At 56.5% G+C, this 27911-nt stretch overlaps 1 protein-coding gene across 3 annotated transcripts in view; it reads right to left on the bottom strand.

Annotated features, from left to right (window-relative positions):
* The window catches only part of VAV2 (vav guanine nucleotide exchange factor 2), a 223811-nt gene that overhangs the window by 95691 nt on the left and 100209 nt on the right, over nt 1-27911 (bottom strand). For all 3 annotated transcript variants that reach the window (XM_055270455.2, XM_055270456.2, XM_055270457.2), the window contains exon 3: nt 2789-2847. In XM_055270455.2, coding sequence (XP_055126430.1) covers nt 2789-2847 — 59 coding nt within the window. The remainder of the gene's footprint in view (nt 1-2788; nt 2848-27911) is intronic.

Below are 27911 nucleotides of genomic sequence, written 5' to 3'. Positions count from 1 at the left end.
GTATTTAGTGAGCCCTTCCCTGGGCCGGGCCCTGAGCCCTGGGATTTACGGGTCTCATCTCAATAAATCTGAGACGCCCCCAGTGTTTATCCTCATCTTGCAGATGTAAAAAGGGAGGCTCAGGGAGACATCTCCGGCACGAGGCCCACAGCTAAGCAGGACACAGGCTTCAGAGCTGGGTCCACCGACATGCAGCCCTGGCTCGTCACATCTCCACTCGGGTCTCCCGTGGGGTGGCAGTCTTCAGATCCGGGGTCTACAGTCCCAGTCCAGGGGGCCACTGTGCCCACGTGCTGCCTGGGCAGTTCCCCGACCTGAGAGGGAAGAGGGCAGGTTTCCCTCTACATCTGCCAGCCCCAGGGCCAGGGCCAGCAAGCAGGGCCAGCTGACTGCTCCACCAGTCCTGGGAGGAGCGGCAGCGGGAAGCACCAGCAGTGTCCTCTGGGGTTGGCTGGGTGGAGGGGCCAGAGAGGTGGGGGAGGGAGGGGGTGGCCCGGAGGGAGGGTGTCCACCCCGGACCTCAAAGGGCCTCCCCATTCATCAGACAGCAGAACACACATGCAGGACAGATTCAGGGCCAGCCCTTTCCACGGTCCTCACCACCCCCGAAGCCACCAGTGGGCTCCCGTTGCCACCTGTAAACCCTGAGGGAAACAGGCCCTCAGAGCTGCAGATGGGGCATCTCAGCCTCAGGAGGGCAGGGGCATCGAGAGCCTGACACAGGCACAGCTGGGACCCAGGACTGTGACCAAGGACTGTCTGCAGCAGGAGAGGGGACAGGGCTGTGGGGACCTGCGGCAGGACCACGCCAATGCCAAGCCAGGCCAACTGCCTCCCCAGGAACAGAATCAGGTCACTCGGACGTGGGGTCTGCAGCACCAGGCCTCCAGTTTGGGAGAATGTCTAATGGATTTGGAGAAGAGGTCAAAAGTCTAGTATTTAGTGCAGAAGCAATTAAAATGACTGATTTTTTGTTGCATGAGTCTCTTTCCTGCCTAATAATATGTTAAAAAACAAAAAAACAAACAAACAAAAAAAAAAAAAAACAAAAAAAACCAGGCTGGGGAGTACAACCACGCCACTGACAGTACTGTACGGTCATGGGCTGGTGGAAGGAAGAAGGAACCATCATTTCTGGAAACAAAAACAAAAAACACATAGTCTTTGTATCCAGAAATGATACTTTTAAAAACAATTAAACATGTTTTAAACGGTGCCTATTACAGACTTTGCACCAGTTGGAAAATAGCCTAGGCATCCGGCGGAGGCACTGGTGGGGCCTCAGAGGCGTTAGTTATCCTCTGGAAAGTGCTCAGGGCGCTGGGCACCGGGGTTTTGACTGCTATTCTTTATGCGCCAAATGTGTTCTAAATATTCTTTTGTATGTGTTTAATATTTAATTTTAACAGTCTATCCATGGCTGGGAGCGGTGGCTCATGCCTGTAATCCCAGCACTTTGGGAGGCCGAGGCGGGCAGATGACAAGGTCAGGAGATCGAGACCATCCTGGCTAACACGGTGAAACCCCTTCTCTACTAAAAATACAAAAAATTAGCCGGGCGTGGTGGCGGGCGCCTGTAATCCCAGCTACTCGGGAGGCTGAGGCAGGAGAGTGGCGTGAACCCGGGAGGCGGAGCTTGCAGTGAGCCGAGATTGCGCCACTGCACTCCAGCCTGGGCGAGAGAGCGAGACTGTCTCAAAAAAAAAAAAAAAAAGAGTCTATCCTATATTTCACATTTTTTAAAAACCTCAATTCAAAGGAATTTCCGTGTCCTCTGAGAATCCAACAACGGAAGTCCCCGTGGGTTTAGGAACATTTACCCCTGCCCAGTGCTTCTGTGAACCTGAGCAAATGGTCCCCACCAAGGGGCAACTGCGCCACCCAAATACTCCAGTACCACCGTCCTGGGACCCCCAGCCTGCAGTCACACACAGCGTCACAGTGTCCCCCACGGATCACATCAGGGTGAGGCCCCTTCCCAAAGTCAGGGCACCCTCATGACGTCACCTGTGCCGGGATGTGACCCCATCCTTGCTGCTCTCAGGCCAGGCTCTCTCTGCCATCCCAGCCTCTCCTTCTCACCCTGCTGGCCCCTGTCCTCCCAAGGGTCTCCCAGACACACGTCCCCACCCAATCAGGAACCTGGTCTCCCTGACCTCAATCTGTGGGTCAGAATCCACAGCGACCAGTTCTCATCTGGGGCTGTTCTCTCCTCTCACAGACACCCAAGTGCCCCATCCAAGTGTCAGAAGCAGGAGGCCAGATCACAGGGGTCATGGGACCCTCTGAGGCTGAATTTTACAGTCCAAGCAGAATAAACGGAGAGTGGAGAAATTCCTTAGCTTGGCTTGTCCGGATGCCCTGCACATAGACCTACAGCCCCTAAGCCAGGCAAGTCCCCCATGCTCCGGCCCCATCCCTGCAAACAGACCCCAGCTACCTCATTGTCGGCACAGCCCCCAGTTCTGATGTGTGGAGAGTTGCATTTAGGTAGGCAATGATCTGTGAAAGGATTAATTTGCTGATCTTATTACCTAAATCGAAAGAGATTTTGCAGCCGTCAGTAACATGCTCGCAAGATTCCCTGGCTTCAGGGGGAGCTGAAGCCTCCCGCCCCCCACACCCCTTCCTGTAGCCGCCAACAGGTTACACGACAACACGCTGCAAATGCATGATAAAGACACAGGCAGAGGGCAGCTGCTTCCAACCCCAGTATCTGTGACAAGGCACGCTGGTGTCGATGGAGATGAAAGGACCTGGCCTGGGCAGCGCACTCCGGAGAGCTCACCTGATCCCTTTGTTCTGCGCGATGCTGTGCAGGGAGAGCCTCGACACCGCAGAGATGACCTGGGGGAGACAAGAAAAGACGCTCCTGTAATTTCACAAGAAACCAGAAAGGCATCACAGAACTGGGGACAGTGCTTTGCAGGACGTTGAGAACTGTTAACTAAGCACATCGCATCTGGGTAAGAAACATGGCATAGCGTTTTGTAGGCTAGATACTTGTTTTGTATTTACTGAGCAAAACTTGTCATTTGGATGCGCTGATGTATTTGCTGGGCACTGCTGCACTCCCGGCTCCTGTGGCCGCGCTGCTAACAACTCCCGAGCTGCTTCTCACCCAGAAAGGGTCTGCTTCGTCAGGGGCTGCCAGAGGGCTTCACCGAGGCCACCCTTAAAGGGCTCACGCATCCCATGCTGCTGTTCTGCAAGGTGCCATATGACTAAGTACAGTTCATGTTCACAGTAGGTGCCAACACATTTCAGAGATGGGGAAATGGGAGCCCAGAGAGGTCAAGTGACCTGCCCAAAGTCACCCAGCAGCCAGGGCACTGCGCAGATGCAAATATCCCAGGGTACTGCTTGCTTCCCTTCAAGCCCTCCCCTGCATGACATTTAAACAGATGCCTGGCTCCATGGAGGGATCGGGATGCAGAAGGACAAGAGCTCCAGGTGCACAGCGGCATAACGGGATCTCTCCTTGTCTCCCCTGGCTGGCAGACTGGTCAAGAGGAAGGTTTGGTGAGAAGCAGCAGCCGCTCCTCCTCCCTCTGCTCTGCCTAACTGGCCTGCCCCGTGACGTGGGCCTCCTCTGGATAGGCAGGACCCACCTGTCTCCCGGCATTGAAAGCCCAACACAGCTACTCCACAGATCTCCAAAGGGACAGGTGGCAAGCAGGCCGGAGACAGGGCAAGAAGCTCTGCAGGTGAATATGGGGAACCCGGGGCAAGGGACAGGGAGGTGGCTGGCCCAGGGGCACAGGTTGGCACACACATGAGATGGGCGGGAAGCTGTCACAATTCACGGGGTGAATGGAGCTCCTGAGCGTCAGACTCAGGCCCTGAGGAGGCAGGTGCGGCCTCGATGTTGAAACTGCACCGAGTACGTGTGTAAGTCCATGTGTGTGAAAGCTCGCGTGTGTGGTCGTGTGTGCATGTTGTTTGCGTGTGCTACAAGTCTGTGTGTGCACTGCATGGCTGCATGGCTGTATGTGCATGTGTGTATGTGTGTGTCTGGGGGTGGGCAACAAGAAAAGGCCCACGACGGCCACGTGCCAAATTCACAGACACCCTCCACTGGGTGCTGGCGTCATAGGAACGGAGCCCAGAGGGCGCTCTGTGTGCCACACACCACACCAGGGAACCCCACGAGGCCATCCTGCAGTGCACATTTGCTAGACAGGAAAACCAAGGCTCAGTCACTTGCCCAAAGCCCCCCCAGCCGGATGCACCCCCCAGGCTTCCTTTCAGCCTGTTCCACTTCCAGCAGCAATTTTCAAAAGGGGGAGAGGAAAGAAAATGAACCATAGAGACGGCGGGTTCGACCAACGAGGCGGCGGCTGTGTGCTGCCTTCCTGTAGGTGCTCGTGATTCGGGACCGGCGCTCAGGAAAGCTGGGGTCGTGGAAGGACAGGGTCCTTCTGTGCTTCTTCAGACAAGACTCAATGGGCCGATTATGCGGCCGGCCCAGCCGCACTCCCATGCTGATGCTACCAGGGGCCTTTCACAAATAATGAGGAACTTGGCTCTGGAGTGTTTTTGGCTTTTAAGAGCTCTAAGCATTTAGGGAAAACAAAAATGAAAGCAATATTGCTGTATGTCCTTATAGTTATTTGGAAGAATGCTAGATCCCAAAGGGTTTGGCAACTACAGGGCACCCGAGCCCCCCCTCACACACCTCCCGCGGCAGACGTGGCTGATCAACCCCTCCGAGGAGCCGGGCGCAGGCCCAGAGCCCTCCTCCATGGAGTCTAAGGAGGCACCAGCATTCGGTCAGCGCTGACACACGAGAACCTGTTTGTCAACCTGGAGTCAGCGCAAAGGCCCCAGGTCGGGTCGTACAGATGGAACCGGAGACAGACGGGAGGCGTGAAGGGCGAGCCAGCCAAGGCCAGAACATGGGTCTCCCGCGTCCATGCATCTGTGGCCCCTGTGGACAATTTCTACAGCTGCTGTGACCACAGCAGCCTCGACCCCGAGCTTGGGGCACTTTGCCCCAGGATGAACGTGTCGCGAGTAGCTGATGAAGGGCTCTGGAGGGCCTGCAGCATCGATGGGGCGGCTCCTTCCATGGGTTCAGCGTGGCCAGCTATGCTGGAGGAGCCCTGTCTCTCCATCGGCCTGAATTTCAGGCTTCCTGGCTGGCACTGGGGATGGGGGGAAGCTCAGGGGCCCACCACGGGGAACCACACTCCAGTGACCCAAAACCCAGGGCAGGGGCTGCTGAAGCAGACACCGGACCCCTGAGATAGCTATGGGGTCAGATGGGGCAGAGGCGGCCCCATGTGAAACCCACAGGCCTGAAAGGTTAGGAGCAGAAGTACCTCCCTGCAGGAGGAGGGATGCCCTGCAGTAGCTCCCCAGGGTACCTCTGGCTGTGCCCGCCCCACTCCCAGGACAGAGAGCTGGGTGTCCCCAGGGGCCCGGCTCTCAGGCAATGATCAAACACCTCTTAGCCCACAGCCCCAGCCGACTCTTCCAATATCGCAAATGTCAAAGGATGACATTTTCCCTACTTTTATTACCTCGTCTGTTCCGAGTCCCAGTTAACAAACGAATGAAGACGCACAGCTGCACTTCCCTTCCTGCCTCCCTCCCTCTCCTGCAGACAGCCACCGGATCAGGAGGAAAGGAGTGTGTGTGTGCTGGGGACAAGGAACAGGGAGGAAAGACAAGGGGAATGATGTGCCACTCAAAATGACCAGGCATGCTGGGGAGCCCACCCGTACCGCCAGCTCCCAAAGCTTCAGGCCTCTGTGCCATTCACCAACGTCCAGGCCTCACCAGGCCATGCTTGGTGAGACTCACTGAGGAACGAGATGGGGACTGGAGAGCTCAGAGGACAGGCTGTGGTGGTTGAGTCCGGATCCTGGATGGCAGCCCTGGCTCCGTCCCCACCCAACCATGGCCTGCTCTGACCTCAGGTTCCAAGACACCGGCAGCCCGTCAGCCTCCACACAGCCACAGCATAACCTTTTAAAGGCGGCACTTTAAAAGACAGACCCTAGGTCCTACCCCCGACCCCACAGGCTCTGGGGCCTGGGAATCTGCATTTATAGTTCAGGGCCCACATGGCTGGATATGCAGCCTGCTGGGGCCCTCTGTCCCCTAGGGACTAGCCAGATGGGTAACGCCACAGACTGGGTCAAAGCCTGCGGGAAGCCAGGAGCACGTCCCAATTGTCCACTTGTGGATGCCTCACAGAGCCAGGGTCCCTGAAGCCCCTCCACACTGGACGGGGAAGCAGAGGGTTCAGAAAGGACGCAGGGAAGGGCATGCAGTCTGTGAGCTCCTCCAGGGTAGGAACTAAGTTGGCTTTGCCGAATGATTTATCTCCAACGTCTTCACGTTGTAGGCCCATCAGCTATAACTCCACCTGAGAAACCTTTAGATCACAGTGACTGTAAATACAAAGCTCTATGCTGCGGGTTCAGCAGAGGATAGGAAGCCTCAGTGATCCCAGAGCCCAGGCACCGAAAAGTCCACGTGACGGGTCTTTCCGCAAAAACACTTCAGCATTTTTACTTTACTGCACCAAGTTTCCAAACTGAGGACAGAGGTGCTGTGCTCATAGTATTTGCAACTTAAACATCCACAATCAAAACTCAAGACAGGGCCAGGAAGAAAAAGGAAACGTAGACTGCGGATTCACTGTAGGACAATCACCCAATCTTGCATGGCCTTCTGGAAAGAAGCCAGATGTCTAGCTATTCACACGTGACCTCATCCCAGTCTCCACTGCACCTTCTGCACTTTCTCTCTGCATCTTCTGCCTCCCTTCTTTTTCACACCTCCTGTAACTTCACCCCTCTGTGCTGTATTCTTAGTGACTTCCTCAGTTCTGTCTTCTGATTCACTAATTCTCCCTTCAGCTCCACCTAGACTACTGTTTAAGACACATATTGAGTTTTTCATTTCAACAACCTCAATTTTCATTTTGAGAATTTCTATTTAGTTCTTTTCTCAAATTCCATCTGTTCTTTTTGTCCTGCTTGTTTGCTCATCATTTTCTCTTCTTTTCTTTTGCATTCTGTTCCTTTTTTCCGAGAATAGAAATTCTCTCTCATCGATTGCATCTGCTAGCCCCCTCCCACATGCTGATTTGTTTCTTTTTGAGCACCAGCTGGCTAGTCTGGTAAACATACATATATTCACAGATTACATGTATTGTGTATAAACACACGTATATATTGTTCTATGCTGTAAGTGCATCCTCAGTGGGAATTGTTTTCCATGGGTGGAGGGAGCCCCCAAGCTCTGAGAGGTATAACTGTGAGGCTCTCCTGGTTTTCAGGCCCCACCCCAGGCCTGGTGCCAAAGCAGGGTGGATCCTGCCAAAGACTGTTTCCCTGCCCAGCCTGGGATGGTCAGCTGCTTCTGTGTGCCAGGGTACAGCTCTCTGGTCCCCATTCCATGGCCCTCTCGGCCTCCCTGGCTCAGCTCTCTGCACTGCCTCCATTCCATCTCCCTTACCTCCACCATGACGCAACCCCAGCTGTTAGGGCCCAGGCCCTAGGGTGGGCCTGGTTTCAGGCCTCCCAGGGGGTGGGTGGGGAGCCAAGGTGGCCTGGCTCCTCTTTCTGTCTTTGACATCCCTCTTGGTTTCTGACAATTGAGGATTTCCCTTTCTAGTTCTAAGCCTAGTGATCATGTTTTAGTTTGCATTATTTCATTTAAAGAGGGATTCTATGTGTTGAGGGGAGGGGAGGAGCCCACTCTCACTGGACCACTGTGTTTCATAGAAATCCCTACACCTTCCGCAGAGCAGGAACTCACAAGAACCTCCAAGCAAAACAGCTGTCAAATCCCCGTGAGCCTGCAGCCCATTGGTGGGAGTGAGGACACACCTACTCAACATCAGTCAGTGTGGGGGCAACTGCACTGCGATGATTTTAAAGAGGAGCCTGGCCAGGCGCGGTGGCTCACGCCTGTAATCCCAGCACTTTGGGAGACCGAGGTGGGCGGATCACTTGAGGTCAGGAGTTCGAGACCAGCCTGGCCAGCATGGTGAAACCCCATCTCTATTAAAAATACAAAAAAATTAGCTGGGCGTGGTGGCACATGCCTGCAGTTCCAGCTACCTGGGAGGAGGCTGAGGCAGGAGAATGGCTTGAACCCAGGAGGTGGAGGTTCCAGTGGGCCGAGATTGCACCACTGCACTCCAACCTGGGCAACAGAGCAAGACTCCGTCTCAAAAAAAAAAAAGAGGAGCCTGCCAATTTTGCCATTATGATGATAGATGATGGGGTGGTGTCTGTTTAGCACATGTCACCGGGTGGCAGTGTGGGGCAGTGACACGGAAGCGGGAACTGCGGGCCGCACAGGTTCAGGTTCGAATGTCAGCCTCCCCCTCGGAGCTGGGGCAAACTTTCAGCCTCCCTGAGCCTGTTTCCTCAACAGTAAAACACGGTCCTAACAGAGGTCTCGTCACAAGGCTGCTGGGGCCTGCAGGAGGACACACCCCTGGAGGGGACACAACACCGCCCGTGATTGCTGAGTGAGGACACGGCCATGGGTCTGCTGATGGTCCCGGCACTTCCTGCAGAGCCGGAGCAGGCGTCTGTCCACACAGGGGACCACAGGGTCCTCAGAGCAGGTCTGCAGCTGGGCAGGCCAAGGCCAGCATCAAGGCTCAACACCCAGTGCCCACTAGGCCTCCCTCCAGGAAGCCCATCTCACCAGGTGGTGCGTGCGCAACTCTAGCTTTCTCTTTCTGGCGCCTCGGAGAGATGGAAGCCAAAAAAAGTCACCCAATCACCCAGCACTTGAGCCAGTGAAGCCACTGAATGCCCCCATGGTGGGGCCGCCTGGGGCCCTAGGGAAGGGTGCCACGTGCTCTGACAAGGTTTACAAGTCCCCGGCACCCTGCAGGCCCCTCTCTGACCCTCGTCAAGCCTCCAGGAGTACTGGCTTTGCTTAGAGCCTCCGGAGGGAATCTCCCTTTCCTGGACCCCCTGGCAGGGCCAGGCATACCCTCCTGGCCACCACCTACAGACCCCAATGCACCAGGTGAAGACAAGAGTAGCAGCAGCCAACAGTTTTCAGTGCAGTGCTAGACCCGAGATGTCCCACCCAGCTCTCGCCACCTGGAGCTGGAAAGTACGTGCACCTTCTCCCAGGAGGAGCAAGGCTCTGTCGCATCCAGCGACCCATCCACGGTCCTCTAGCTAGACGACTGAGAATGCTAACAGCTGCCAGGAGAAATGGTCCAGTGTAGGGCAGTCCACCTGGCCCCGGGCTCAGCTGAGTGCTGGGCTCACAGCAGCCTCCAGCATCGTTTCCTGAACCAGTGGAAATGAGCCACTCCTCCCACACCGCCTACAGGAATTGCTCAGACAGGGATCTGACGTCTCAGGAAGACCTCCCGGCTGCTCCCCACCCAAGGCCCCAAGTGCACCTCGGACAGACAGACCAGGAGACTTGCAGTGAGAGAGCCAGTGGCTTCTCCAACGATTGTTAACTGTCTTGTTCCACATTTAAAAGTCCCCTTCGTCTTGAGGAAACTGCCCAAGGTGGCCACGCGAATCCTCGCTGCCCTCCGTGCTTCTCGATCTGAAGTAATGGTCGGGTCCTGACTCAACCTGAGTGCTGTGAGCTACCCGGGGCAAGGGTCTGTGCGGCAACACGAGGGGCAACGTGCCCACAGCACGGCAGGCGCCGCATCCCCGTGAGGTGGGGCGCGGTGGCGAGAAGGAAGAGAAATGAGTCTTCTGGCTCTGGCCAGATGCTCTGCGAAGGGGGAAGAGCCGACTGCCCTGGGTTCAAATCCGCCCTTCCCGGGCACCGTGCTGAGGCTCCCTGAGGCTCGGTTGGCTTATCTGTGAGATGGGGACAACAGTGTCTACCCGTGTGGCTGTAGGTGAATGAGACAGAGCCTGGCCCAAAGCAGGGACTCGCGTACAGCTTGCGGAAAGGGGACTGTGCCCAATCAGGAGGGCCCATGGAGGGACTCACGGCTGCACTCCATCCTCCACTTGCTCGGATGAAGAAACAAAAACAGAGCAAAGTACTAGGCTCAGGGCCAGAAGCGTGGATGTTTGTTATGACTTTAGAAGACACCCAGAACCCCTGAAGTGTCCCACCATCTCCTGGGAATGCCGCTCTGGCCCATCCTATCCCTGCATCCCCACAGCTTCCCCTGGTACTTGGGATGTGAACCTGAGCACGTGGTTCCTCCGGCCAAACCTCAGTCAAGACACTCAAGCCAGGCAATAGTGACCCAGAACAACGACCCAGATGGATGCAGGTGTGCCTTACAAAGGGAAATGGAGCTGGGTGCAGTGGCTCATGCCTGTAATCCCAGCTACAGCCTCACTTGAGATGAGGAGTTCGAGACCAGCCTCGGCAATATGGTGAATCTCCATCTAATTTTTTTTTTTTTTTTTGAGACAGAGTTTCATTCTTGTCACCCAGGCTGGAGTGCAGTGGCACCATCTCCGCCCACTGCAACCTCTGCCTCCCGGGCTCAAGCGATTCTCCTGCCTCAGCCTCCTGAGTAGCTGGGGATTACAGGCAAGTGTTACCACACCTGGCTAATCTTGTATTTTTAGTAAAGATGGGGTTTCAGCATGTTGGCCAGGCTGGTCTAACCTCAGGTGATCCGTCCACCTCGGCCTCCCAAAGTGCTGGGATTACAGGCAGGAGGCACCACACCCAGCCCCATCTCTTAAATAACAACAACAACAAAGTCTTTGAGGCCAGGTGCAGTGGCTCACACATGCAATCTCAGCACTTTGGGAGGCTGAGACAGGAGGATTGCTGGAAGCCAGGAGTCTGAGGCCAGCCTGAGCAATGCAACGAGACTCTATCTCTACAAAAAAATAAAAAAGTAAAAATAACCAGATGTGGTGGCATGCACCTGTGGTCCTGGCTACTCGGGAGGCTGAGGTGGGAGGATCACTTAAGCCCAGGAGGTCAAAGCTGCAGTGAGCTAGGATCATGCCACTGCACTCCAGCCTGGGCAACACAGTAAAACCCTATCTCAAAAAATAAATAAAAATTAAAAAGAAATCGGAGCCCTGAGCCATGCTGCTGACCACGTGATGATGAGCCATCTGCGGACCCAGCCTGCTCTCAGAGGCTCTCCTGATCAGAAGAGCTTTCTGGCCCCGACCCTCCTGCTGTCATTAGTAATCAGTAAGCAGGAACTGCACAGACCTGGCCTCAGCCGCAGACCTTCCTTATCAGCTATTACCACGCATCTGGAAACACACACACACACACACACACGCAGCCCAACAGAGCCAAATGGCAAGATTATCAAACTCATTTAAATATGTTGCCCCGGAAACTCACCTATCTGCCTTGGAAATCTACAGCTACTATTGCCGCATATTCAAAAGCAAATCATTATAAATTACTTTCTCTAACTCAGCCTGTGTTATCTTTCATTTTTTTCTTTTTTCACGTGGAAAGCATGGTTAGAAAAACTTGGGGTTCTTGCCTTCAGAATGACAAGCGACCATCGAGCAGTGATAATTACAAAACATGTGCAATCACGGCTTCATATTCAGGTTTTGCCACCAGGAGAAGGCTGGAAAAACAAAAGCAAGCAGGAAAGGCACTTCTCAGCCACTGCATTCAGCAATGGCAGGGCTGTGGGGCCTAACATCAACATCGGAAGTTTCTTCTAGGGAGCTGGCAGAGTGCAGGAAGAGAGGTGGGAGCTGCCCCCAGGCCCCAGGACAGCTGAGCGGCAAAATGAAAAATGCCACTCACTCGAGCCAGGCGACTGGCAGCAACTCTGAAGGGGAATGCATGAAAGGAGGGTCTGGGTGTCCTTACTAAGAAGATCAGGGCTCGAAAGTCGTTTAGAAGGAAAGAAAAAGGTGAGAGCGTCTTCCCTGTAAACAAATAGCTCAGAATTGGCTCACTCTTCCTGGAGCTTTCAACATGATGTAAAATGATGCCCAAATATATGCTTCCTCACTCTCAGTGGGTCTGGATCAACACCCTCAAATGCAGGAGTCTGAGAGACCACCTGAGCCTTGGAGACCAGCAGCCTGAATCTTTGTGTCTTAAACTCTGTGGGTGCTCCTTGTCTACAACATAGATGGATAAGTGGGTGGGTGGGTGGATGGATAAGTGGGTGGGTGGATAACTGAGTGGGTGGGTGAACAGATGGATGGATGGATGGATGAGCAGATGAGTGGACAGGTAGGTGGCTGGGTGGACAGACGGATGGATGGACAGACGGATGGATAAGTGGGTGTGTGGGTGGATAAGTGGGTCAGTAGATGGATGGATGGATGGCCTGATGGGTGGACAGATGGGTAGGTGGGGGGTGGGGGTGGGTGGATGGATGGATAAGTGGGTAGGTGGGTGGGTGGATGGATGGATAAGTGGGTGGATGGATGGATAAGTGGGTGGGTGGATGGATGGATAAGTGGGTAGGTGGGTGGGTGGATGGATAAGTGTATGGGTGGGTGAACAGATGGATGGATGGATGGATGGATGGATGGGCAGATGGGTAGACAGATGAGTGGGTGGGTGGGTGGATGGATGAATGGATAAGTGGGTGGGTGGGTGAACAGATGGATGGATGGATGGGCAGATGAGTGGACAGATGAGTGGGTGAGTGGGTGGGTGGATGGGTGGATGGATGGATGGATGGCTGGATGGATGGATGGATGGATGGATGGATGGATGGATGGATAAGTGGGTGGGTGAACAGATGGATGGATGGATGGGCAGATGGATGGATAGATGAGTGGATGGATGAATGGATGGCTGGATAAGTGGGTGCATAGGTGGGTGGATGGTTAAGTGGGTGGGTGGGTTAACAGATAGATGGATGGATGGATGGACAGATGGATGGATAAGTAGGTGGGTGGGTGGGTGGGTGGATGGATGAATCGGGGTGGATGGATGAATAGAGGGGCAGATGGACAGATTGTAAGTGGGTGGGTGGATGGATGAATAGATGGACGGATGGAAGGATGGATGGATGGATGGATGGATGGATGGATGGATGGATGGAGATGCAGATGGATGGATGGAGGGAGGGATGGATGGATGGACGGACGGACGGTGGGTAGATGGATGCTGACTCAGAGGGATCCCTTTGCCCCAGTCCCTTCTGATGAAGTAAGGAGAGAAGACAGAGAAGATGAGCCCCTGATGGCAGCCTCATACCTATCTCCCTGAGTCCCTAATACACCCTTGACAATTTCTGTACAAATGTCCTCCCTCATGGTGGGGGTCACAACCACCTACCATGGAGGCACCACTGACCCTACTTTGCAACTGAGAAAACCCAAGTTCAGACAGGTAACATGACTCGACCAAGGTCTCATTGCTGTGGGAGGCTGAAGCCTGGGTCTGACTCAAAGTCCAGCTCCGAACAATAAAAGGTACCTGAGAGTCACCACCTGCCCAGGAACAGGGGCCAGCCCTGCCCCTTCTGAGTCCCCAGCAGGTGGTTCAGGGACAGACCCTCCAGCCAGACCCTGGCTTCATGGTGTCCTCGCTCCACCCTTCCTCTGAGTGTCTGCCCCACTGGGAATGAAAGGCTGGGATTCTAGTCTGGAAGGTTCTCCCGGCTGGAATCACATCCAGGACTCTCAGGCACTGGCACAGAGGGCAGACCTGAAGATCCCTGTGAGCTCCACAAGGGGGTGGCTGAGCAGAAGCCCCCAGGGATGGCACAGCTGTGAACGGGATACTGGCCAGGGCCAGGGATGTGAGGAGACTGATCGTATGTGAACCAGGGCCTCAGTGACCTGCCCGACCCCAAGAGGGAAGAGAAAAAAGGGGCAGGGGCCAGCCCCAAAGAAAACTGCAAGCCCTGGCTTCCTCCCTGCGTGCTCGGCTCCCAGCACCCACGTCCTCCGTGTTTCCACGGCTGTGCTGGGTGGGTGACTAACTTCCCCCTCTTCTCTGCCATGGTGTGGCCAGGCTAGAGGAAAAGGGCTGATGGCGTCCTCATTCCGCGCACCGTCTTTTCCCCACTGCAGTCAGCTACACTGGCCCAGCTGCCCCAGCCAGGATGTAGGGGCACAGCCTCTCCTTGGCTTAAAGGGTCAGGGTTCTAGGCCCAGTTCCCGACACTTCTAGAGGAAACCCAAGGCTTGGGGCAGAGGCAGGAAGGCTGGCAGGGAAGCCCTGGGGGTCAGAGTTACTTTGTGCACCTTGGGACCCAGGGAGAGAAGAGGCTGGAAGGGAGAAGTGGGCCCAGGCGGCCTCCTGGAGCACAGGAGGAGGCATGAGCTGGTGGAGTATGTGGAGCAACACGTCCTCTCCAGGCAGCCGCTCCCACCATGGGGCTCTGGAAGCTTCTTGACTAAGACAGAGTCTACTGCTCACGAAGTGGGGCAGACGAGTGGACAGAAAAGCACACAAGGGGGTGGCTCACGCCTGTAATCCTAGCATTTTGGGAGGCAGAAGTGGGCAGATCACTTGAAGCTAGGAGTTCTAGACCAGCCTGGGCAACATGGTGAAACCCCATCTCTACTAAAAATACAAAAATTAGCCAGGGGTGGTGGTATGCACCTGTAATCTCAGCTACTTGGGAGGCTGGGGCAGAAGAATCGCTTGAACCCAGGAGGCGGAGGTTGCAGTGAGCCAAGCTTGAGCCACTGCACTCCAGCCTGGGCGACAGAGGGAGGGGGCAGGAGAGGGAGGAAGGAAGACAGGAAAACACACAATGGCAACTGGACTCACATGTTAGCTGAGTGCCTGCTCTGTGCTGGGCATGTGAGGGAAGCTACAATTTAATCTGAGATCCTGAGCAAAACAGTACAGAGGCTCAGACCAGGACATTATGCCAGAGCTGGGATCAAGTCCTAAGCCTGCCACGGACGATCTCAGCTACTCCTCTCTGGGCCTCGGTTTCCCTGTGTGTGGAATAAGGAAACCGCAAGACATACAGATGGCAAAGGGCGTCTTGCCACACTCCCACTCCCACTGTGCTCACGGTGGAGTCACCAGCTGGTCACCGTGCCCCCGCTGAAGACACTGGCCTCTGCAGCTGTCTCTGCACAGTGCTCTGGGCAGACGCTGCCTATGAAAGTGATCAGCACCCTCTAAGACAGGAGCGGCACCGCCCTGGGAAACGCCTGGAACAATAACCTCGGGTCCCCTGAGCACTGACTGCCCACTGTCCCCAGTTCCTAATGCCAGCACGGAAGCCCTGTGTCCCAGGGTTGGGCAAGCACAGACGAGGCATCAGGCGGCAGCTGCTCCCCACCAGGAAACTCTACAGGAATCAGTCGGGGGTCAGGGGCTGTTAGGGGGAATTTCCCGTCCTTCATGGAAGCAGCTTAGCAGCCATCTGGTCCAAATTCTCCAATTTTGAGATGGGAAACCTAAAACCCAGCTGGGAAGATGCAAGAGCTTCACAAGCCCACCCAGCAACTTCCAGGCAGGGCCCAGCCTAGAATCAGGGGTTCCTGTTTGGAGCCTAAGGCTCTTCTCTCCCAGACGTGGCGTCCTCCAGGACAGCTAACCACCGTCTAGGCCTCCTGCCTGCCTGCCACATCTTTCCCAGGTTTATTTCATTTTATTCCCTCAAAACTCCCACGAGACGGTTCTGTGGCTCTCCCCTTTCTGAGGAGGAGTCACTGGGGCTGGGGCAGACAGCTGGTGCCTCTGACAGCAGAGCCCGGCTCTCCACACCGCCCTGCCCCGGAGGGCCGGCTATCCATCCTGGATTTGAAGCTGAGGGACAAACCACAGCCTCCAGGCATGAAAGCAAGGTTTCTGGAGTGGGGCCCTGCAGCCTGCAAGGCCAGTAAACCTGTCCCAGCACGACTGGCTGGGTAGGCTGGGCCACTCACTGTCTGCGAATGCTGCTCTCTCATTCCCAGAGACACTCCCCAGCCCCTCCTGGGCATCACTCAGCTCTGCTGTGGCTGCAGGAGCCAGGCACAGATGGCGCCTCCCCACCCTGCCTACCAGGAAAAAGGGGGGATAAAGGTGGGTTCCAGTGTGGGAGGCATCCCAGACCTGGGCTGCAGACGAGCCCCATCAGTCTCTCTTTAACCAGAGGCAAGGCCAGAGACCATGACACAGATCTGCTGCCTAGCGTGTGAGTCACTGCCTCCAAGGTACAAGAATCCCACAGGAAGCCCAAGGTACCCGCCCAGACCTTGAGGCCAATGCGCGGTTGCACCGCAAAGGCAGGAGGGAGGGGCTCTGGCCTCCCCCACCCCACCCCGCTCTCTGCACGGAGGTCTCACCTCCTCCAAGAGCCTCCTGTGCTGCTGCTTCCTTGGACCCTTCCCTCTTCCCAGAGGTGGAGACAGTGAACCAAGGGGCTGGAACACAGGCGTCTACACAGGCAGATTCCCATGTGGGACCCTAGGATCCATCTCCCTCCCCAGCCCACAACTGCAGGAGAGCTGTCCAGGCAGGAAGTGGGGTGTGGAGGCCTCATGGAGCCAACCACTGTGCATGGTCCCAGCTGCAAGAGGCCTTGGGGGAAACACGCGTCCAGAACCCTCACCTTACACACGGAGAAGACGGGTCTAGAAATGGGTGCGTCTCATCCAAGGTCCCATAGCTAGTCGAGGCAGAGCAGGCCCAGAAAGAACAAGGGTGGGAATGAGGATGGTCACCATAAAAACGGAATCACAGGCTCTCCCGCTGCAGACCCCAGACTGAGCACTTCACGGGATCACCCGCATTTCTTTCACTGCCCCCAGGCTCTGAACTCTCACCACACTCAGGTCACACGTGTGCAAGCCGAGGCTCAGGAGGTCACTCACGGTGGGCTGGGAACCCGGGTTCACAGGGCCAGAGCCAAGTGCTAAACCCTCCGTGCCAAGGCCAGACCCAGGCCCCAGCCACTGCCTGGCCAACTGCCCCCACCACACAGCCCAGCGCCACAGCCCCGGGGGGCTATCCACAGCTGATGGGAACAGGCCACCTTTCTGATGGTTAAGGAGCTCATCAGGCAGAGGGCAGGCCCTGAGCAGGCAGAGGGGGCCTCCCAGACGGAAGGCAGGCTCTGGGCAACCCAGAATCCTAGTCAGAGAGTCTGAGCAGCTCGAAGTGAGGGTTGCCTGGAGAAGGCGCAGGCCTATGATAAAGTAGCACAGAAACAGGTGATCCCCTTCGAGGCACAGACTGCCCGGCACTGCAGCGCACGGCGGGGCTGACCCTGCCAGTCCCTTCAAAAGCTCAGCTCCCAACCGCCCTGCGCCAGGGCCTGCTGACAAACACCACAGGAACACATTCGAGGCCCCCGCTCTAGTCCCCTCTAGCACAAGAGGCTATAAAATGAATTGACGTTTGTGATGGCTAATGCTACGGCACCATCCTGCCTGGGCTAAGGGGTGCCCAGAGGGCAGGGAGGACATTATCTCCGGAGTGGCTGAGCAGTGTTTCCAGAAGAGACCAGCATCTGAGTCAGTAGCTGAGTATAGCAGACGCCTCCCGTGCCCTCGGGCCTCACCCAACTGCGGGGCCCAAACAGGTCAAGATGGCAGAGGAAGGCCTTATTCACTCAATGCCCAGCGGGCACAGCCATCATCTCCTGCCCTCGGACACTGATGCTCCTCGTTCTCAGGCCTTTGGGCTCAGACTGAGACTCACGCCATCAGGCCCCTTGGGTCTCGGGCCTTCGGATCAGGACTGGAGCTGCACTACCAGCCTTCCTGACCTCCAGCTTCACAGCAGCTGGTTTCAGGACTTCTCAGCCCCCAAGGATCGTGTGAGCCAGTCCCTGGTATTAAATCTTCCTATCTATCCATATGCTATCGGCGCTGCTGCTCTGGAGAACCCTGACTAATACAATATTGGAAAGGAGCACGCATCTCCCCCGGGATGGCCCCATCAGGCACACCCTGCTCCCACGCCCAGCACCACTGACTGCTGCCAGCAGAGGCGCTGTGGAGACAATACTGGTAGGGCGGCAAGGGACAGGGCGGGTGTGGAGCAAAGACAATTCCCCTAAGGAAGGCAGGCCCCCTGGGACTGAGAGCAGCCAGTCAGCCAAGGCCAGGAGAACATGCAGGGGGTGGGCCCACGCACAGGCCTGGACAGCGGCCATGGCCACACAGGGGACCAAAGAGTGGAGGCCTGTCGGACACAGGGCCAAGGAGCTGGCCTCGCCTGGGGCAGTGGGAGTGCAGGGTCAGGCTGGTGTTTGAGAGATGCTTCCGGCTGCAAAGAGGATACTGGGTGGAGGGAAGTCAGGACCGCGGGAGGGGGGCAGCCCCAAGGAGTCTTCTGACCAGGCCAGGTGCACAATGGCAGGAAGGCCCAGGCAGGAGGCCACAGGGATGGACACAGCCAGAGAGGACACAGCCAGAACTGTTTAAGAGACTGATCAAAGCTGCCTGGGTGCAGGGGTGAGGCAGGGAAGAGAGAAACCATCTCTATCCTTTCTGCCAGGAGACACAGAAAGAGCTGGCCTGAAGAAAGGGGACAATGGGGGTGGATGGCCACTGGGGTCTGGACGCACAGTGGCCAGCTACGGAGGGGAGGGCAGGGGATGCCTGGACTGGTGTCTGGGCGAGGCTAAGCTTAAACCCTTGGTGCGGCCTTGAGCAAGTCGCTGCCTGCCCCGAGTCTCCCTCCCCACCCACCTGGGGAAAGGGGAGGCTGAGAGACACGTGGTTATCTGAGCCACCACCACCCCATTTCTGCTTCCCACAGAACCCCCACCCGGCCTGCCAGACACCCTTCTGCCACCTTCCTCTGGCCCCAGGATGCCCTGGCTGTACAAGGAGAGGCTCCCTCTGCCCTCAAACAGTTGCTAGCAGCCTTTCTTCCCCAGCAGATAATTGGCACACTCCACACTCTGCGCAACGATGCCAAGACGCAGCCCACAAAGCTGGGACCCACACCCCAGACACACAGCTATCCACTGACCAGGTGGACAAGCCCAAAATCAGCCACTGCCCACAAGCAGGGCGGGAGCATCACACTGCCAGGAAGCTTCTTGAAACAGCCTATGCTCATGTTCTGGGTGACACGTTTGGCTCTGGGCTCAGAAGTTACCCCACTGCCTCTATGAATCCTCAACCACCCAATGAGGTCAATGTTACGATTCTCCTTGTCAAATGATGAAACTGAGGGTCAGAGTGGTCACCTGCACACATCAGCTTGATGGTCTGATGCAAGCTCTTAAAGGAAAGGCACCCAGAAGGAACGGCCTCAGCCTCCCAACTGAGCCTTGCCCCAGAACCCCTCTCTCATGGCCTGGTCATCCACTGCACGTTCCCAGTCTGCTGATGGGGACAGGTGACAGCAGCCATCACCTGGAGGGGCTGATGGGTTTCCAGTGGCTTCACTGGCCTCCCTAATTAATGGCCATTTTAATGCAAAGGGGACTAACAACTGCATCTCTAACACTACGGCAATAACTTTCCAGTATCTACCCTTATCTCTGAAGCTATGACTTAGTAACTCGGTTATTAAGTGCAAGCGTTAACACGGGACAGGAAGGTGCGTGAATCTCCTCTGCGACGTCAAGTCCACACCTGCTCCTGCTCTGAACTCCCGCAGGAGTGCCTGGAAGAGCCTGGGAAAGCACTTGGCCCCCCGACACCCCCCAGTATTTCTTCCCCAGGCTGTCTGATGACGAAGGAGGGTGTGGGGCCCACCCAGGCCCTTAGGCTCAGCAGGCAAAGTCTCTTTGACCAGTCTCTTAGCGTAGGGCTGAGCTCAGCGCTCTCCGCTGGCCTGCATCTCACAGATGCTCTGGGTGTACCACGGGGCGGGCACCTCTGCTGACATGTGGCAGCTGGGGGAGGCTCAGAGGCCGGGGACAGGTTGCTGGCACCGCCGAGGCCGTAGGAGCCACACAAGGAAGGCCTCACGCGAACCACACGCACGACAGAGCCAACTGCGATCCAAGCATGATCGAGGCTGGGTGGGTGTTTCTGAAAGGATCTGACCAAACTGAGCACTAGGATTGTTCAGAGTCTGGCCGACGCAGCTCCCCATCCATCCCCAGCGAGGCGGCCCACGGTGAGTGAGGCAGTCTTGGTTTCCTCAGCTGTGAGATGGGGGCAGCCGCACCTGCGAGGGTAACGGAGACAACACACCGTCCGCGGCTGCTCCGCCGCGGTCGCCGTCATCGTTGCTGCCCCTCCTGCAGACGCAAGCCCCCACCTCCACCACTGCCAAGTCCCCGGTGCACATCTGTCACAGGACAGAGCTTAACCTTCGAGAGGCCATCCCTGCTGACCCCACCTGCCGCCCGTCTCAGGAGGAGGGCTCCCAGGAAGTCACAACCGCAAGGGGATCCCCCAAGCAGTGGCCACGTCCCCACCACCCACATCAGGGGGTCCCCATCCAGCCAGTGGGTTTCCAATGGGTGTGCAGAGCTGTGGGCGGTGGGGGCAGGGGCCGGGGACAGCGGCTGAGCATTCGGTGTGGAAGCGCCCTCGGCCCGGGCAGCCTGGCCTTCTTTGCACATATGCCAGGCTCCTCCGCAAGGGCAGAAACCCTTTCCCCAGGGTTGGGTCGCCCCATTCGAGAGATCAACAAATCCAGCCTTTGACTCCATGGAGCAGGAGCATGGCGGGGCAGGGGCAGGGAGGTGTCTCCTCAGGATCCCCCCATTCCTCAGGCATCATCCGCCCCCATCCCAGGCATCCTGTGACACAGCCTTCCAGAGGGGACCGGGCCGGGCTTGTGCTGCTGAACCTGGCTCTGGACCCTGTCTCAGCTGCAGACTTGCAGCAGTGCTGGAGCTCTCTGCGCCCCAGGCCCTCCTCTGTAACGAGGCCCCTTAGGGGCTCTTGCTTCCTCACTCAGGTGTGCAATACACTTTGAGCAGCTGCTGCATACCAAGCACTGTGCTAGGGTGATCTCTGGAGCTCCAAGGAACCAGCAGGGTGTGATCAATGCCGCAGGGTAAAGAACAGAGCAGCTGGGAAGCACAGGAGTCCAGCAGGGTCCCTAACCAAGCAAAGCAAGGGGCAGGAGCTGTGCAGGAATCAGATAAGGCCCCCTGGAGGAGGTGCTGCCACCCTGAGGCCTGCGGGATGAGCAGGAGTTAGCTGGGTGATGGACATGTGTGTGTCAGAGGCTCACCATAAACGTGGGCAAGCCTCCTGTAAGAAGGCATCAATCAGTAGATGGCCCCAGGGCACTGCCACAGCCTTGAGCACCTGACATCACAGACCCACAGGGCAACCTAGTGCACATCTGAGTCCTCTGCCAAATGCAAATCTAAGCAACAAGCTGCACACACCAGGACGAACAGCACTGCTGGCTCAGATGAACCACCAAGAACCTGCTCTCCTTTCCAAAGCAGAACCGATCCGAGAATCCCTACCGCCTCGCGAGCTGCAAGTCCGATCTGTGCAATGTGAGCCCCTGCAGGAAAAAAGTCTAAAGTGATTTTTCCTCCCCTGTGCTTTGTGTTTATGGAAACAGATGGAAACCGGCCACAGACGAAGCTCTGGCATCCAGATTCGCTTCCAAGCGGTTTTACCTTGATGACTGCTTAATCCTGGCCCATCAAGGGACTTCCCAAAATGGCCACTTTATGGATTTTTCTTTTCCTGTCTAAGGGTAGGATTCAAAAATGCACTTTTCCCAGAATTTCTAAGACCATGAGAGTGAGGACACGGATAAGAACAAGGCCATCAGGAAGTGGAGGAGAAAGAAGAGACGCTGTGTGGGGAAGACAGGCCAAGGAAGGACCCACCTGGACCCACCTGTGCCGTCCGCAGGAAGAGGGGCTAGGCATCCCTCCACCAGCCCCTTGCCCACCTGGCACTCAGGAGAAGCCCTGGACACCAGGGTACAAGGTGTGTCCCCAAGAAGCTCTGTGTGCCCCACGGGAGGAAGGAGCCGGCAGGCAGCGCGGGGAGGGAGAGTGGGCAGGAAGCAGCTGAGTTGAGAGGGAGCCTCTGAACCAGGCAGGTGGTGAGGGACCTGTCAGCCAGGCTCAGGGACTCATGAGATGATAAAGGCGGGCAGGGAAGGACAATGGCCTTAGGGGCAGCCACGGGGAACTCCCAGGTCAGATAAGGCTGGATCTGACCGATGGTTTTATAAAAGATGCCTTTTACACGAAGCACCAGGGACAGCTTCTCCAGTAGGAATCTTGTATATAAGGAAGGGGTGGGTGCGGGGGGGCACTGCCAATGCCACCGCCCAGGAGACCGAGAGATGGCCAAGTGAATGTGATGCACGGTCCCTGATGGGTGTTGGGACAGAGGACATAAGGGGGAAACTGAGGAAGCCAGAGTCACTTCAGTTAGTGACAATGTGTCCACACTGGTTCATTCATTGTAACCAAAGCACCAACTACTGTAAGGTGCGGATGGGGGAGCCGGGTGTGGAATACTATCTTCTTCTGCACTAGCTTCTCAATTTTGCTAAGTCTAAAACTGCTCTAAAATATCTAGGTAAAGCGGGGGCTGCCCCTTTGGTGGGTCAGGTGGGCAGCAGGTCAGCTTCTGCGGTCAGCCCTCCAGGACACTGGCCGTGGCTCAGGATGGAGGCAGGTGAGGCATGCAAGGATCCCCGGGAACAAGCCTAGGTGTTGCCTTCGGTGGCTACAGCACAGCCCCCCACTGTCAGGTGCTCCCAGGGGCAGCAACACACCCCTCCCCACAGGGGCAGGTCCCAGCGAGGGGCCAGCAGCCCAGAGCTGGGTGCCATGGCCCACCCACGTCCCAGAGAGGCTGGGCAGGGAGAGAGGCCCTGCCGGCACAGGGCTCGGGGTGGTGGAGCTAGGACTTGCCTTCAGGCTGCTGGGCTTCCCACCACACGACCCGGAAAACTTGTCCCCAGAAAAGCTGCCTCAGAGCCATGGGCTCCAGACACAGAGAGACGCGGCCTTCCCGCAGGCATGATGCTACCTGCAGACAGCAGAGCGCAGACGTGGGACGAGGCCCTTTGGAATGTGTCTGGAGTTGTCCCACAAGGTTCCTCCCGGTGAGACGGGGCTTGTGAACAGGACTGAGAAGGAGGAGTGCCCCGCTCTCCTGCATCCCATCGCGGGGCCTGGGTGACGGGAGGGGAGGCCCTGCACGAAGGCTGCAAAGGAGTCTCCGAGCCAAGCTCTGACGGATTCCCAGGCAGCTCGAGCCTCCGGCAGAGGCGGCAGGTGGAGACGAGGAACTGACAAGGCCCTGGGCCCCTGAACAGCGTCCAGCAGCCTCCCCAGCCCACAGCCAGGAACACGAGGAAGGAGGAAGGTGGAGAGAAAGGCCTGAGATCCAGGGTGGGCCTGGCAGCCAGCCACTGGAAACCTCCGAGGTCTCAGACGTCCTCGAGGGTGGCCTACAAGTGGCCAGGAACTTTGAGAGGCTCTCTCATGTGTCTGATACCAAATGTATAATGTAATATTCTGTATTTTCAGCCCAGACAGGCATTAATTATTTAATGTCCTATCAAAACCAATTCCATCCTTCATACTACTCCAGGCAGTGTGTGGGGGCGGAAGAGTTCAGTGGCCCCGGCTGGCATCACGGCAACACCGGGGAGGGCGCAGATCAGACACGCAGCAAGTACGTGCTGAGAACCTGCCAGAGCGCCTGGCACAGGATCCCAGCATGACGCCTCGTGCGTGGCAGGTGCCCAGCGGGTGTGCGGGGCTACAAAGGAGGGCATCAAGGTTTCAACCTAGTCTCCACTGACTCTCCAGAAGAATCCTCCCACAAGAGATATGGTGCCAAAAACAAAAGAGGCAAGAAGCAGCCGTCCCCAGACAGCTGTGCGGCAGGCCCCAGGCTGTACGGGACACAGTGGACAGACAGGCCCAGCCATGCCCTGCAGAGCTCTTGGAGATTCCAGGACAGGAAGCAGACTGTCAATAAACAGAAAGCAAGGCAAAGAACATGCTGGGTCCAGACCGAACCCTACAACGAAGGAGGAGGTGAAGCACGCAGGCTGCCAACATCACAGACCCTGTCTGTTCAGCCTTCACAGCCCCGAAGGGGCGGCCCTGCTGTGCCTGGCCCGAACATGCTGCCGTCACAGCCAACCAACATCTGTACGGGGCTGGAGAGCATCCCCTATGGTTCATGCCCTTCCTAGAACCTCAGAATGCCACCTTCTTTGGAAATAGGATCCCTGCGGATATAATGAGTGAAGATGGGGTCACCCTGGAGTAAGGTGGGCCCTCAATCCACTGCGACCAGGGCCCTCAAAAGAAAAGACATGGGGAGAAAAGGGAGGCCATGTGAAGTCAGATGCCGCCCCCAGGACCTCCGGAAGGAGCCTGGCCCTGCCGACAACACCTTGACTTTGGAATTCTGGCCTCCAGGAGAAGGCAGAATAAATCCCCCTTGTTTTGCGGCACCAGGCCCGTGATACTTTGTTACGGCAGAGAGTGGACGCCAGAACAAGGATAAATGTCGCAAACACAGTGCTCAGCTCTTCAGAGCAGATAGACTCAGGGATACAAATGCCATAAGGTGACTCCCGGGGCCCCTGAACCCCTGCAGCGGAGGCAGCTGGCCACTGAGACAGGACCCCCAGGGAGCAGGGGGCGACAGCTGAGAGGCCCAGGAGGACAAGAGGGACTCTGCCATGCCAAGAAGTCAGGGACGGTGTGCTGTGACTGCAGGGACAGGGGTTCTACCTTCCCCAGAGGCCCCGGGTTCGGGATGTGGGCCCCACACCCACCCCATGCCAGGCTTGGCCCCCTAATGGCCCTCTTTCCCAGGGAACAACCTCCCCAGGCTCCATCCCTGTGCCCCCACCCCCTGCTGCTCTCTCTGGATCCTTCCCTCCTAATTGGCATGGAAAGTCAAGTCCCTGAGCCTGCAAAAGACTCGGATGTCCCCACGCACCACTCCTGGAGCAGATGGGCCCTTCATCATTTGCTCATCTTACGTTCCCCTAATCATGCAAAGAGCCCTGGTAATTGACAACGATTCTCTGCACAAATGGCGGACCCACAGAGGAGCGAAGGCGCGGAGACCCATTTGCTGAGACAGCCTCCCTGCCGGAGTGCGCCAAGTGAGTGTGGGGCTGACGGGTGTGAGCCACGGTGGGCAGTCAGGGCCGGGGACAGGAACAGAGCCGAGTCAGCTGCTGACCTGCTACAGAAGCTCAGGCACTTAAAAATTCATCGAAACATGTTGAAACAATGAGGGGATAGAACAACCACTCACCCTGCAGACTCCCAAGTCATCCGCAGCCACAGCAGGCAGGCGTCCCAGCAGAGACTCCCAAGTCATCCCCAGCCACGGCAGGCAGGCGTCCCAGCAGCAGGCAGGTTTCAGCTTGGCTGGAGCAGGCCCCCAGGCACTGGACCTGGGGAGGCTTCCGGTCACCTGTGCAATGCCACCAGCAGCTTCTTGCATGCCTCCCATGACAGGGAGCTCACTACCCAAGGCGGCAGACGAGAAGCCTCCCCGGGATCCAGTGCCACTGTGAGGCTTAAGTACATCCCAAAACTCACACTTGAGGTCCACAGGTGACTAGCAACTTTGCTTAAATTGATTCTAGTAGGCCGGGTGTGGTGGCTTACACCTGTAATCCCAGCACTTTGGGAGGCTGAGGCAGGCAGATCACGAGGTCAGGAGATCAAGACCATCTTGACCAATATGGTGAAACCCCGTCTCTACTAAAATACAAAAAATTAGCCGGGCATGGTGGCACACGCCTGTAGTCCCAACTACTTGGGAGGCTGAGGCAGGGGAATCGCTTGAACCTGGGAGGTGGAGGTTGCAGTGAGGCGGAGGTTGCAGTAAGCCGAGATTGCACCACCACATTCCAGCCTGGCAACAGAGCGAGACTCTGTCTCAACAACAACAACAAAAAAATGATTCTAGCAACTCATGAGCAAAAAGAGGGAATCCAAAATAAATGGTAACCAACCCCCATGTGCACACGTGCAATGAAGCCACCTAGATGAGCAGCAGGGGAGCACACTGAATGAACATGTGATCATTAATTACCTACCACCACCACGCGCCCTGCCTCACGCTCCTACGCCAGTGCCGGCGCCGTTCCCTCCACCGGGGCGCCCTTGCCCTGCCTCCCAGCTGGACCCCAGGCTCCTCCGAAGTACAACTCAAAGGACACTCATCAAAGCGGTGCTTCCTTAGGCGCTTGGGTGCTCACTGCAGTGGGCCGGCTGCCCTTCTCAACACCTGCCACACTTTGTGTCAATTGATTAGGGAGGGAGGTGCCAGCCTGGGGGGCATGGTGGGGACTCCACAAGCACTCAACAGATGCTGGCCCACCCAGGCCAGTCTCTCCACCCAGGCTGGTTCCTGGGCTGTTACTTTATGGAACATTACCAAGCTGACTGCTTGGCACAGCTGCCTTTTTCTATATGCGTAAGATGCTTCAAAAAGAAGTTAGCTAAAAAGAAAAAAAAAAATACCTCTGGCTTTAAAAATGTTTTAACTCCAAAGATTTTTAATTAGCTTTATTCACTCAAAACACACGGATAAGCTTGATGGCTCCATGAGAATGCTGGTATGGAGCAGAACCAAACACCAAACACCGAGGGAAGGAAGGACCACTGGGCAGGCAACTCTATCAGGGACCGCAGTTGCACATCAGCATCCCCTCCCACTCAGCCAGAGGGGCGCAGCGCTGTCCACAACTCACACCCTCAGCCCCACTTCCAGCCTGATGACCCCACCTGAGCCAGCCACAGTGACAGGCAGAGCCTAGATAAGTTGGGCCCTTCCGGAGGGTTCTCTCCAGAGAAGTGGAAAGCACAGCCAATATTCATCAAAATGCATGAATCTTCTCTGAACCAGTGACTTCATTTGCTCCAGTGTCCTGCGATTGATTCTTCTGAACTTCTGAGCCCACTCAACCAAGGGCGGCCCAGGGAGGGGCATGCATGCAGCCTCCATGGCTGTCTACTTGGTCCATGTCCAGCTGCAGTGGAAGTGCCTGCCCCGCCCAGCTGCACTGTCTGCCTCTGCTTCTTCCCCACAAGTTCAAGGTCGGTGTGCTCTGGCATCCCTGTCACATCGATGAGCAAACACGGCCCAGCGACTTGTGTTTCTCAGAGCCCTCTCACTCGAAAACAAGTCTTGATCCAAGGGCACAGCGGTGGCCGGTACTTCCTGAGGGCCTGCCGCTATGGACTCTGCAAGTGTCGTATTTATTAATAATGGTGCACCGCCAGGAGCGTGCAATTTCATTCAGATTTTACACAAGCAAGGTGCTCAGGCTGCAGGTGAGACGTGACCCCAGGGCGGACCCCTCCCAAGCTTGGCATGGTGTTCTGCTAGGCCCCCACCTCCAATTTCCATCTAACAGCTCTGAAATGACTGGACTCTACATCTGGCCTCACCTGGTGATACTCAGCTGCCCCAAGGTAGAAGTGGGCACACGCTCCATGCCATCTCCCTGACCTTGCAAACCCACCACGGTGCCGGCACAAACCCTTCACAAAGCACTCACCCACTTACCCTTGGGCTGGAAGGAACCACAGGCGCCACTGGGATGGCCCACTGGTGACAACCGAACTCAGGTGCTCCTGAGTGTTTCTGATAACCGAAGTTCTCAGCTACCTACAAACCCACCATTAAGGGGACGGTGCTAGACAACCAAGTTTAAACTTGTTACAGACCCCAGAGAGAGAAGCGTGTGCAGGAGACTGATCTGGTCCCATCTCCGTACTGACAGTTGGGGGGCGGGAAGGCTCAGCCGGGCCCAGAGCCACCCTGGGAGGCTGAGATGCAGCTCAGAAACCAGGGGTGAAGGGGCTGGAGCAGGCGGGAAGGGAAAGACAGAAAGGAGCACCCATGTGGGACCCAGAGTCCCAGGCAACCCCAAAGCTTCCTGCAGGCTGGAAGGCTCCGCCACGTGCAAGAAACTCCGCAAGAACAGCACATGAGGGACTGGGCCTCGTCTGATGCTTGCCTCGGCCCAGAGGCATCTGAGCAGTAGCCACAAAGTCTCCATCCTGGAGGAGGAGTCTCAGAGCCTACCGCGTGCCTAACCCTGCCACGGGGAGGTCCATTATAATTCAGAGAGGCTAAGTAACCTGCTGAAGGTCGCCCAGCTCGAAGGACTCAAAC

The sequence above is a fragment of the Symphalangus syndactylus genome, chromosome 3 (genome assembly GCF_028878055.3).
Source record: "Symphalangus syndactylus isolate Jambi chromosome 3, NHGRI_mSymSyn1-v2.1_pri, whole genome shotgun sequence".
NCBI lineage: Eukaryota > Metazoa > Chordata > Mammalia > Primates > Hylobatidae > Symphalangus > Symphalangus syndactylus.
The sequence above is the reverse complement of the archived record's forward strand: the minus strand, read 5'-3'. Positions and strand labels throughout refer to the sequence as shown.